Source organism: Oncorhynchus nerka, linkage group LG28 (genome assembly GCF_034236695.1).
Source record: "Oncorhynchus nerka isolate Pitt River linkage group LG28, Oner_Uvic_2.0, whole genome shotgun sequence".
NCBI classification, from domain to species: domain Eukaryota; kingdom Metazoa; phylum Chordata; class Actinopteri; order Salmoniformes; family Salmonidae; genus Oncorhynchus; species Oncorhynchus nerka.
The window spans coordinates 15,756,172-15,768,261 of NC_088423.1; the positions used below are offsets into that span (position 1 = coordinate 15,756,172).

General features: G+C 45.8%; 1 protein-coding gene across 1 annotated transcript in view; it reads right to left on the reverse strand.

The window, feature by feature from the left end:
* Positions 1–8,610: 8,610 nt before the first annotated feature.
* Positions 8,611–12,090, reverse strand: part of shisa8b (shisa family member 8b) — a 41,438-nt gene continuing 37,958 nt past the window's right edge. The window contains exon 5 of the mRNA XM_029641814.2: positions 8,611–9,106. Coding sequence (XP_029497674.2) covers positions 8,634–9,106 — 473 coding nt within the window. The 3' untranslated portion in view covers positions 8,611–8,633. The remainder of the gene's footprint in view (positions 9,107–12,090) is intronic.

A 12,090-nucleotide genomic window follows, 5' to 3' on the forward strand; every position in this document is an offset into this window, starting at 1 on the left:
GTCAGTCATGCTCATGGGGAAGCTGTGAGAGTACATTTGTCATTGTCCTCAGCCCATTGCCCTGACACACACACACTGAAGACTGCATTCTGGGGTTGTGGGGTGATAGTGCTTGGACTAGGAACCAGCTTGGAGGAGCCATTGTCAGAGCAGGGGGTCAAAAGACTACCAGTTACACTGTCTGGAGAGAACATGAGCAAGTGATGGGGACAGAGGGTGGGAATGAGGGACGAATGGAGGGGGGGAGGGAATGAGTGAGGGAGGGAATGAGGGATTGATGGAGGTTGTGAATGAGGGAGGGGGAGGACGTGAGGGAGTGAATGAGGGACGGGAATCATGACGTGCTCTGAAAAGCTGGTTATGGCACACATCAACTCCATCATCCCAGACACCATAAACCCAATCCAATTTGGATACCGGCCCAACAGATGCATAGACAATGTAATCTCAATTGCACTCTACACTACCCTCAGTCACCTAGATAAGAGGAATACCTATGTGAGAATGCTGTTCATTGACTACAGCTCAGCGTTCAACACCATGGTGCCCTCCAAGCTCGTGACCAAGCTTAGGACCCTGGGACTGAAAACCTCCCTCTGTAACTGGATCCTGGACTTCATGACGGGCCGCCTCCAGGTGGTGAGGGTAGGCAACATCACCTCCGCCACACTGGCCCTCAAAATGGTGGCTCCTCAGGAATCTGTGCTTAGTCCCCTCCTGTACACACTGTTCAACCGCGATTGTGTGGCCACGCACAACTCCAACACCACCATCGTGTTTGCTGACGTCACAACGGTAGGCCTGATCAACGCTGACGATGAGACCTGGCAGTGTGGTGCTGGGACAACAACCTCTCCCTCAATGTCAGTAGCGAGTCGAGAGCTTCAAGTTCCTCGATGTCCTTAAAATGGTCCAAACACACGCACACAGTTGTGAAGAAGGCACGACAGCATCTCTTCCACCCCAGGTTGGAATGATTTGGCATTGGCCTTCAAATCATCAAAAAGTTACTGCTACAGCTGCAACATTGAAAGCATCTTGACTGGCTACATCTCTGCTTGGTATGGCAACTGCACCGCCCTCGAACGCTTGGCGCTACAGAGGGTGGCACGGACAGCCCAGTACATCACTGGGGCTGAGCCCCCGGGACCTCTATATTAGGCAGTGTGAAAGGAAGGCCTGGAAAATTGTTAGACTGTTCTGAAGTGGCCAGCAATGAGTCCATCTAAATCCCATTAAAAACCTGTGGAGGGATCTGGAAACAGCAATCTGGGAGAACTGGAGCTGTTTACACCAGAGGAGTGGGCCAAACTGCCTGTACAGAGATGCAGGAAGCTCATCAATGGCTATAGGAAGCGCTTGTTTGTAGTTATTTTGACCGAAGGCTGTGCTTCCAAATATTAAGTCTTGGGTGTCAATCATTTTGTCAGTTACATTTCTGTTTAGTTTCTGATTTCAAATGGATATATTAAGTTCTGAATCAAAAACAAAAGGTTATGTAATATTAATAGTGAATTAAAGAATATTGTAGAGACCAAATACTTTGGTCAATTTCAACTTATTTTTTGGGAAAATTTTACTTGAAAAAAGTGCAAGGCTGCCAATATTTTTGTCCACGACTGTACATATCTAGCTCTATCACTACACTATCCCTGCACATTGTAAATATGGTATACTGACCCTGGAACTGACGCTGTATGTAGCTACTGACCCTGGAACTGACTCTGTATATAGCTACTGACCCTGGAACTGACACTATTTATAGCTACTGACCCTGGAAGTGATCCAGTATATAGCTACTGACCCTGTATATAACTACTGACCCTTGAACTGACACTATATAGCTACTGACCCTGGAATGGACACTATTTATAGCTACTGACCCTGGAAGTGATCCAGTATATAGCTACTGACCCTGTATATAACTACTGACCCTTGAACTGACACTATATAGCTACTGACCCTGGAGCGGATACTATTTATAGCTACTGACCCTGGAAGTGATCCAGTATATAGCTACTGACCCTGTATATAACTACTGACCCTTGAACTGACACTATATAGCTACTGACCCTGGAATGGACACTATTTATAGCTACTGACCCTGGAACTGACCCTATTTATAGCTACTGACCCTGGAAGTGATCCAGTATATAGCTACTGACCCTGTATATAACTACTGACCCTTGAACTGACACTATATAGCTACTGACCCTGGAGCGGACACTATTTATAGCTACTGACCCTGGAAGTGATCCAGTATATAGCTACTGACCCTGGAACTTACACTATTTATAGCTACTGACCCTGGAAGTGATCCAGTATATAGCTACCGACCCTGTATATAGCTACTGACCCTGGACCTGACCCTGTATATAGCTACTGACCCTGGAACTGACACTATTTATAGCTACTGACCCTGGAAGTGATCCAGTATATAGCTACTGACCCTGTATATAACTACTGACCCTTGAACTGACACTATATAGCTACTGACCCTGGAGCGGACACTATTTATAGCTACTGACCCTGGAAGTGATCCAGTATATAGCTACTGACCCTATATATAACTACTGACCCTTGAACTGACACTATATAGCTACTGACCCTGGAATGGACACTATTTATAGCTACTGACCCTGGAACTGACCCTATTTATAGCTACTGACCCTGGAAGTGATCCAGTATATAGCTACTGACCCTGTATATAACTACTGACCCTTGAACTGACACTATATAGCTACTGACCCTGGAGCGGACACTATTTATAGCTACTGACTCTGGAAGTGATCCAGTATATAGCTACTGACCCTGGAACTTACACTATTTATAGCTACTGACCCTGGAAGTGATCCAGTATATAGCTACCGACCCTGTATATAGCTACTGACCCTGGACCTGACCCTGTATATAGCTACTGACCCTGGAACTGACACTATTTATAGCTACTGACCCTGGAAGTGATCCAGTATATAGCTACTGACCCTGTATTTAACTACTGACCCTTGAACTGACACTATATAGCTACTGACCCTGGAACGGACACTATTTTTTATTTTTTTATTTCACCTTTATTTAACCAGGTAGGCAAGTTGAGAACAAGTTCTCATTTACAATTGCGACCTGGCCAAGATAAAGCAAAGCAGTTTGACACATACAACGACACAGAGTTACACATGGAGTAAAACAAACATACAGTCAATAATACAGTATAAACAAGTCTATATACGATGTGAGCAAATGAGGTGAGATAAGGGAGGTAAAGGCAAAAAAAGGCCATGGTGGCAAAGTAAATACAATATAGCAAGTAAAACACTGGAATGGTAGATTTGCAATGGAAGAATGTGCAAAGTAGAAATAAAAATAATGGGGTGCAAAGGAGCAAAATAAATAAATAAATTAAATACAGTAGGGAAAGGGGTAGTTGTTTGGGCTAAATTATAGGTGGGCTATGTACAGGTGCAGTAATCTGTGAGCTGCTCTGACAATTGGTGCTTAAAGCTAGTGAGGGAGATAAGTGTTTCCAGTTTCAGAGATTTCTGTAGTTCGTTCCAGTCATTGGCAGCAGAGAACTGGAAGGAGAGGCGGCCAAAGAAAGAATTGGTTTTGGGGGTGACTAGAGAGATATACCTGCTGGAGCGTGTGCTACAGGTGGGAGATGCTATGGTGACCAGTGAGCTGAGATAAGGGGGGACTTTACCTAGCAGGGTCTTGTAGATGACATGGAGCCAGTGGGTTTGGCGACGAGTATGAAGCGAGGGCCAGCCAACGAGAGCGTACAGGTCGCAATGGTGGGTAGTATATGGGGCTTTGGTGACAAAACGGATTGCACTGTGATAGACTGCATCCAATTTGTTGAGTAGGGTATTGGAGGCTATTTTGTAAATGACATCGCCAAAGTCGAGGATTGGTAGGATGGTCAGTTTTACGATGGTATGTTTGGCAGCATGAGTGAAGGATGCTTTGTTGCGAAATAGGAAGCCAATTCTAGATTTAACTTTGGATTGGAGATGTTTGATATGGGTCTGGAAGGAGAGTTTACAGTCTAACCAGACACCTAAGTATTTGTAGTTGTCCACGTATTCTAAGTCAGAGCCGTCCAGAGTAGTGATGTTGGACAGGCGGGCAGGTGCAGGTAGCGATCGGTTGAAGAGAATGCATTTAGTTTTACTTGTATTTAAGAGCAATTGGAGGCCACGGAAGGAGAGTTGTATGGCATTGAAGCTTGCCTGGAGTGTTGTTAACCTAGTGTCCAAAGAAGGGCCAGAAGTATACAGAATGGTGTCGTCTGCGTAGAGGTGGATCAGAGACTCACCAGCAGCAAGAGCGACCTCATTGATGTATACAGAGAAGAGAGTCGGTCCAAGAATTGAACCCTGTGGCACCCCCCATAGAGACTGCCAGAGGTCCGGACAGCAGACCCTCCTTATAGCTACTGACCCTGGAACTGACACTATTTATAGCTACTGACCCTGGAACTGACACTATTTATAGCTACTGACCCTGGAAGTGATCCAGTATATAGCTACTGACCCTGGAACTGACCCTGTCTATAGCTACTGACCCTGGAACTGACCCTGTCTATAGCTACTGACACTGGACCTGACCCTGTATATAGCTACTGACCCTGGACCTGACACTATTTATAGCTACTGACCCTGGACCTGACCCTGTATATAGCTACTGACCCTGGACCTGACCCTGTATATAGCTACTGACCCTGGACCTGACCCTGTATATAGCTACTGACCCTGGACCTGACCCTGTATATAGCTACTGACCCTGTATATAGCTACTGACCCTGGACCTGACCCTGTATATAGCTACTGACCCTGTATATAGCTACTGACCCTAGACCTGACCCTGTATATAGCTACTGACCCTAGACCTGACCTTGTATATAGCTACTGACCTTGGACCTGACCCTGTATATAGCTACTGACCCTGGAATTGACCCTGTATATAGCTACTGACCCTGGAATTGACCCTGTATAAAGCTACTGATCCTGGACCTGACCCTGTATATAGCTACTGACCCTGGAACTGACCCTGTATATAGCTTACATAGTTTATTGTGTTCTTATTTTTGTTATACTTTACTTTACTTTAAAAAAAATTATACTACTCATATTGATTACTGCACAGTTGGAAAAAACGCTGCAAGAAAGGCATTTCACTGTACTTGTACGTGTGACAATATAAACTTGATTAGAAAAGGGTAGAGGAGGAGAAGATGAGGAGGTAGAGAAGATGAGGAGGGGGTGAGGAGGAATAGAGAGGAGCTGAGGAGGTGGAATAAAGAAGATGAGGAGAAATAGAGAGAAGATGAGGAGGATTAGAGAGAAGATGAGAAGGAAAAGAGAAGATCAGGAGGTGGAGAGGAGGAATAGAGAGAAGATGAGGTGGAGAGGAGGAGTAGAGAGAAGATATGGCGGTGGAGAGGAGAAATAGAGAGAAGGTGAGGAGGAATAGAGACGATGAGGTGGAGAGAGAAGATGAGGAGGTGGAGAGGAAGAATAGAGAGAGATGAGGGGGAGAAGAGGAGGAATAGAGAGAAGAGGAGGAATAGAGAGTAGATGAGGGGGAGAAGAAGAGGAATAGATAGAGATGGGGAGGTGGAGACAAGGAATAGAGAAAAGATGAGGAGGAATAGAGAGAAGATGAGGAGGTGGAGGGGCGGAATAGAGAAGATGAGGAGGTGGAGGGGAGGAATAGAGAGAAGATGAGGAGGAAAAGAGAGAAGAGGAGGTGGTGGAGGGGAGGAAAAGAGAAGATGAGGTGGAGGTGAGGAATAGAGAAGATGAGGGGGAGAGGAAGAATAAAGAGACGATGTGGAGGAATAGAGAGAATAGGAGGTGGTGGAGGGGAGGAATAGAGAAGATGAGCGGGAGAGGATGAATAGAGAGAAGATGAGGAGGGATAGAGAGATGAGGTGGAGGGGAGGAATAGAGAAGATGAGGTGGAGAGTAGAAATAGAGAGAAGATGAGAAAGTGGAGAGGAGGAATAGAGAGAAGGTGAGGAGGAATAGAGAGAAGGTGAGGAGGAATAGAGAAGCTGAGGAGGGATGGTGAGAAGATCAGTAGGTGTAGGGGAGGAGAGGGAGAGAAGGAATTGAGAGAGGATGAGGAGGGGGAGAGAGAAGATGAGGAGGAATAGAAAAGATGATGAGGGGGAGAGGAGGAATAGAGACAAGATGAGGTGGAGAGGAGAAATGGAGAGAAGATGAGGTGGAATAGAGACAATGAGGAGGTGGAGGGGAGGAATAGAAAAGATGAGGGGGGGACAGGTGGAAGAGAGAAGATGAGGAGGTGGAGAGAGAAGATGAGGTGGAGAGAAGGAATAGAGAGAACATGAGAAGGGGGAGAGGAGGGATAGAGAGAAGATGAGGAGGAATAGAGAAGATGAGGAAAAATAGAGAGAAAATGAGGAGGGGGAGAGAAGGAATAGAGAGAAGATGAGGTGGAGAGAAGGAATAGAGACATGATGAGGAGGTGCAGAAGAGCAATAGAGAAGATGAGGGGGTGGAGAGAGAAGATGAGGAGGTGGAGAGGGGGAATGGAGATAATGTGATGAGGAATAGAGAGAAGATGAGGAGGTGGACAGGAGGAATAGAAAGAAGATGAGGAGGTGGAGATGAGGAACAGAGAGAGGATGAGGAGGTGGAGAGTAGGAATAGATTATATGAGGAGGGATAGAGAGAAGATGAGGAGGTGGAGCGGAGGAATAGAGAGAATATGAGGACTTCAGAGAAGATGAGGAAGTGGAGAGTGTCACGACTTCTACCGAAGTTGGTCCCTCTCCTTGTTCGGGTGATGTTCAGCGGTCGACATTGCCGATCTTCTAGCCATCACTGATTAATTTGTCATTTTCCATTGGTTTTGTCTTGTCTTCCTTCACACCTGGTTCCAATCCCATTAATTATATGTTGTGTATTTAACCCTCATGTCCTCGTTGGATATTGTTTGATTGTATTTTAGTGCTAGTATGTGTTGGTGCACAACAGGTTTTGTACCCATTTTATTATAATTTTTTTGGTATATTTTGGTTTTTGGAGTTTGTTTGTGAGTTCTTATTAAATGACTCCGTTTATACCAAGTTCGTTCACCTGCACCTGACTTCCCTGCCACCAACACGCACACCTTACAGAGAGGAAGAATCGAGAGAAGATAAGGAGGTTAGACGAGGAATAGAGAGAAGATGAGGTGGACAGAGAAGATGAGGAATAGAGAGAATATGATGAGGAATAGAGAGAAGATGAGGGGGAGGGATGTGCGAGGTAGGAGGTTGTAGTGCATCATCATCATGACTAGGGGGTAGGCCGTCATTGTAAATAAGAATTTGTTCCTGACTTGCCTAGTAAAATAAAGGTTCAATTAAAATAAATAAATAAATGACTCATGTATAGAGCGTAGTTGTATTCATTGCCTTCATTAGCGTTCCACTTCCGGAAGTGGATTCATCTGAAGTTTGTTTGTGCTCAACTCCCACCTTCCAAGAGGCAGTAGTATTGATTTGGCTTCGTTGATCCTAAGTCCACATTTCCGTCCCATCGTATTGGTTTTAGAACTACTGCCAGTGACTAGAGGTATTTCTATTACCAGTCCCAGGCCTGTTATGTGGCATTTAGTCCTAGTTGCACCTGTATCTCATGCCCTAATAAAAGTATCCTACTGTTTAACTGCAGTTATGTTTCTCTATTCTTCTTAGTGCTGTCCTTCAGTGGTTAATCATTGTTCTGGTCAACCAATATGCACCACTTGTAGAATGGGGCGCTTCCCATGCTATTTAAATAGTCTCGTAACACCTCTAGAGCTGTAGTCCGTGCCCTTTTACTGTCCGTTCATCAGGGGGAATACACAGAAATACCTCCGCCACTCTGGGGTGCAAGATGCCGCAGTGGATTGCTTCCACTGATTTCACATATGACCTGCGCTCAGAAATATTCTCTAGCCTGGTCCCAGATCGGTTTATACTTTTGCCTACTCCACTATCATTGTCAAGCCATGACAATTCCATAAGGAGCTGGCAAGAGAGAAGAAACAGACTGGCATCCAGGCTAGACAGTCTCCAGACCCCCCCCAAATTTGTCCTTTTCCTTCATCTGGCTTTTCTCTGAAGATCCTTGGAGTGATCTCCCTCTCTCTCCATACCTTGCTCTCTCCCTCCCTCTCTCTCTCTGTCTAGCGCTGGAGCAGAGGCTGATTGGAGCTGACGTGACAATGGCATTGTCCCTGTTGAATTAATGTGTCCCTGGGGTGCTATCATCCCTCTAATGGCCTGAACACGTTGCTTTTAATGGGTGGAGGAGGGGGACTGGGGCATTGTTGTGGGAGTGGGAAATAGAGGATATAGGAGGAAGAACAAGACCACAGAGTAATGCATGGAGAGATGTAGCTAGTTAGCGAAAGGTTTAGAGCCACACAGAGTTGTGGTGGACATAGAGACCGAGAGTGTCCGTGTTCTGAGGCTCAGAGGTGTTCAGAGAGCGACAGTGTTTCTCTTGCCTTATCAATGTCGTAATGATGTCTGTTGTTGAGTTATTGTACTAAAGTGGCGATGCTGATGCATCGTTGCACATATTTGTATCTGTTTGTATGTTTTTGTCTGCACAGGGGAACTCAGAGTTCCATGCTCAGACAGTGACCTCCGTCTTGCTGTTGGTGGAGTAGCTCTTATGCCTGGTGTGGTGGTAGGAGGATGGGTGGCTGTACGGCACAGGGTGGTTGAACAGCTCCGGGAAATTCTCTACACTGTGCTGTCTCCTGGTGGAGTAGGCATGCCGGTGGGCCGAGATGTGCCCAGGGTGGGAGGTCTGCCTCTGGATGTGGCGTCCACTGGTGTCCCAGGCTTTGAAGGCTGAGCTGGAGAACAGGGGGTGGCTGGGGGTCTTGGGTAAACAGGACCTCTCCAGGTGGCTCTGGGGGATGGAGATGGAGAGGGGGGCGTGGAGGTTGTGCTGGGAGGAGAGCTGGTGGTGGTCTTGGTGTAGGTAGGACTTGTCTTTGGGGTGCAGGGAGATGGGCTGGAAGGCTGAAGGTCCTGCCTGGTACTGGGAGAAGTCCATCAAAGGGTAGCTCTTATAGTAGCCCCCAGAGGCAGTGTCCGCTGCAGAGAGAGAGAGAGAGAGAGAGAGAGAGAGAGAGCGCTGTGGGTTTGAGTCATAATATTGTTTTCACACAGATGATTGTAGCTTTCACTTTCGAATGAAGCACCATAGTTGGGGTCAATTCCATTTAATTCTTTATTTTTATTGTAGAATGGTACTGAAGACATCAAAACTATAAAATAACACATATGGAATCATGTAATAACCAAAAAAGTGTTAAACAAATCAAAATATATTTTATATTTGAGATTCTTCAAAGTAGCCACCCTTTGTTTTGGTGACAGCTTTGCACACACTTGGAATTCTCTCAACCAGCTTCAAATGGAATGCTTTTCCAACAGTCTTGAGGGTGTTTCCACATATGCCGTGCACTTGTTAGCTAGTTTTCCTTCAGAGTTCCAACTCATCCCAAACCATCTCAATTAGGTTGAGTTGGGTGATTGTGGGTGCAGCAAGTAGCCTAGTGGTTAGAGCATTGGGCCAGTAACCGAAAGGTTGCTCGATCGAATCCCGGAGCTGACAAGGTAAAAATCTGTCATTCTGTCCCTGAACTAGGCAGTTAACCCACTGTTCCTAGGCCGTCATTGTAAATAAGAATTTGTTCTTAATTGACTTGCCTAGTTAAATAAAAACCATTGTGGAGGCCAGGTCATTGATGCAGCACTCCATCACTTTCCTTCTTGGTCAAATAGCCCTTACACAGCCTGGAGGTGTGTTGGGTCATTGTCCTATTGTCCTGTTGAAAAACAAATGATAGTCCCACTAAGTCCAAACCAGATGGGATGGTGTATCCCTGAAGCCATGCTGGTTAAGTGTGCCTTGAATTCTAAATAAATCACAGATAGTGTCACCAGCTTCAAAATAGTTCCCACCATGCTTCACGGTGGGAACCACACATGCGGAGATCATACGTTCATCTACTCTGCGTCTCACAAAGACATGGCGGTTGGAAACAAAAATCAAAGGACAGATTTCCACCGGTCTAATGTCCATTACTCGTGTTTCTTGGCCCAAGCAAGTCTCTTCTTATTATTGGTGTCCTTTAGTAGTGTTTTCTTTGCAGCAATTCAACCATGAAGGCCTGATTCACACAGTCTTCTCTGAACAGTTGATGTTGAGATGTGTCTGTTACTTGAACTCTGTGAAGCATTTATTTGGGCTGCAATTTCTGAAGCTGGTAACTCTAATGAACTTATCCTCTGCAGCAGTGATAACTCTGGGTCTTCCTTTCCTGTGGCGTTCCTCATGAGAGCCAGTTTCATCATAGCGCTTGATGGTTTTTGTGACTGCGCTTGAAGAAACTTTCAGAGTTCTTGAAATTTTCCAGATTGACTGACCTTCACGTCTTAAAGTAATGATGGACTGTCGTTTCTCTTTGCTTATTTGAGCTGTTCTTGCCATAATATGGACTCAGTCCTTTACCAAATAGGGCTATCTTCTGTATACCACCCCTACCTTGTCACAACACAACTGATTGGGTCAAACACATTAAGAAGGAAAGAAATTCCACAAATTAACTTTTAACAAGGCACACCTGTTAATTGAAATGTGTGTGTGTGTGTGAGTGTGTGTGTGTGTGTGTGTGTGTGTGTGTGTGTGTGTGTGTGTGTGTGTGTGTGTGTGTGTGTGTGTGTGTGTGTGTGTGTGTGTGTGTGTGTGTGTGTGTGTGTGTGTGTGTGTGTGTGTGTGTGTACCTATAAGCGTATGCATGTGTGTGAGTGTGTGTGTCATCTCCAGGTCTCTGTCAGGTCAGATCAGCGTTGTCTGCCAGCGTTGTCTGGCAGGCGATGTGTGTGATGCCTGGATGCTTATTAGAGCCGCTGAGAGACATCTATGACAGTGAATTGGAGTGAATGCTTCTGAGAGGAACTCCGAGTGCATTTTGGGTTTGTAATACTTTCAATTCCACTCTGCTCAGTGAATCATCCCTCTCTCCCTGAAAAGTAGACTGTGGAGTGACAGAGGTTCCTGTCCTTTTCTGTGGCTAGGTTTCTCTTCAGTCTGTCAGTGTGGATGGTGTGTTCTGTCCCAAAACACTGCCAAAATGTTGCTTCAGTCACACTGCCATAACTTTGCTTCAGTCACACTGTCATAACGCTGCTTCAGTCACACTGCCATAACGGTGCTTCAGTCACACTGCCATAACGGTGCTTCAGTCACACTGCCATAACGCTGCTTCAGTCACATGTTGCTTCAGTCACACTGCCATAACGTTGCTTCAGTCACACTGACATAACGCTGCTTCAGTCACACTGCCATAACGCTGCTTCAGTCACACTGCCATAACGGTGCTTCAGTCACATGTTGCTTCAGTCACACTGCCATAACGTTGCTTCAGTCACACTGCCATAACGGCACTTCAGTCACATGTTGCTTCAGTCACACTGCCATAACGGTGCTTCAGTCACATGTTGCTTCAGTCACACTGCCATAACGTTGCTTCAGTCACACTGCCATAATGTTGCTTCAGTCACACTACCATAACGTTGCTTCAGTCACACTGCCATAACGTTGCTTCAGTCACATGTTGCTTCAGTCACACTGCCATAACGGTGCTTCAGTCACATGTTGCTTCAGTCACACTGCCATAACGTTGCTTCAGTCACACTGCCATAACGTTGCTTCAGTCACATGTTGCTTCAGTCACACTGCCATAACGGTGCTTCAGTCACATGTTGCTTCAGTCACACTGCCATAACGTTGCTTCAGTCACACTGCCATAATGTTGCTTCAGTCACACTACCATAACGTTGCTTCAGTCACACTGCCATAACGTTGCTTCAGTCACATGTTGCTTCAGTCACACTGCCATAACGGTGCTTCAGTCACATGTTGCTTCAGTCACACTGCCATAACGTTGCTTCAGTCACACTGCCATAACGTTGCTTCAGTCACATGTTGCTTCAGTCACACTGCCATAACGGTGCTTCAGTCACATGTTGCTTCAGTCACACTGCCATAACGTTGCTTCAGTCACACTGCC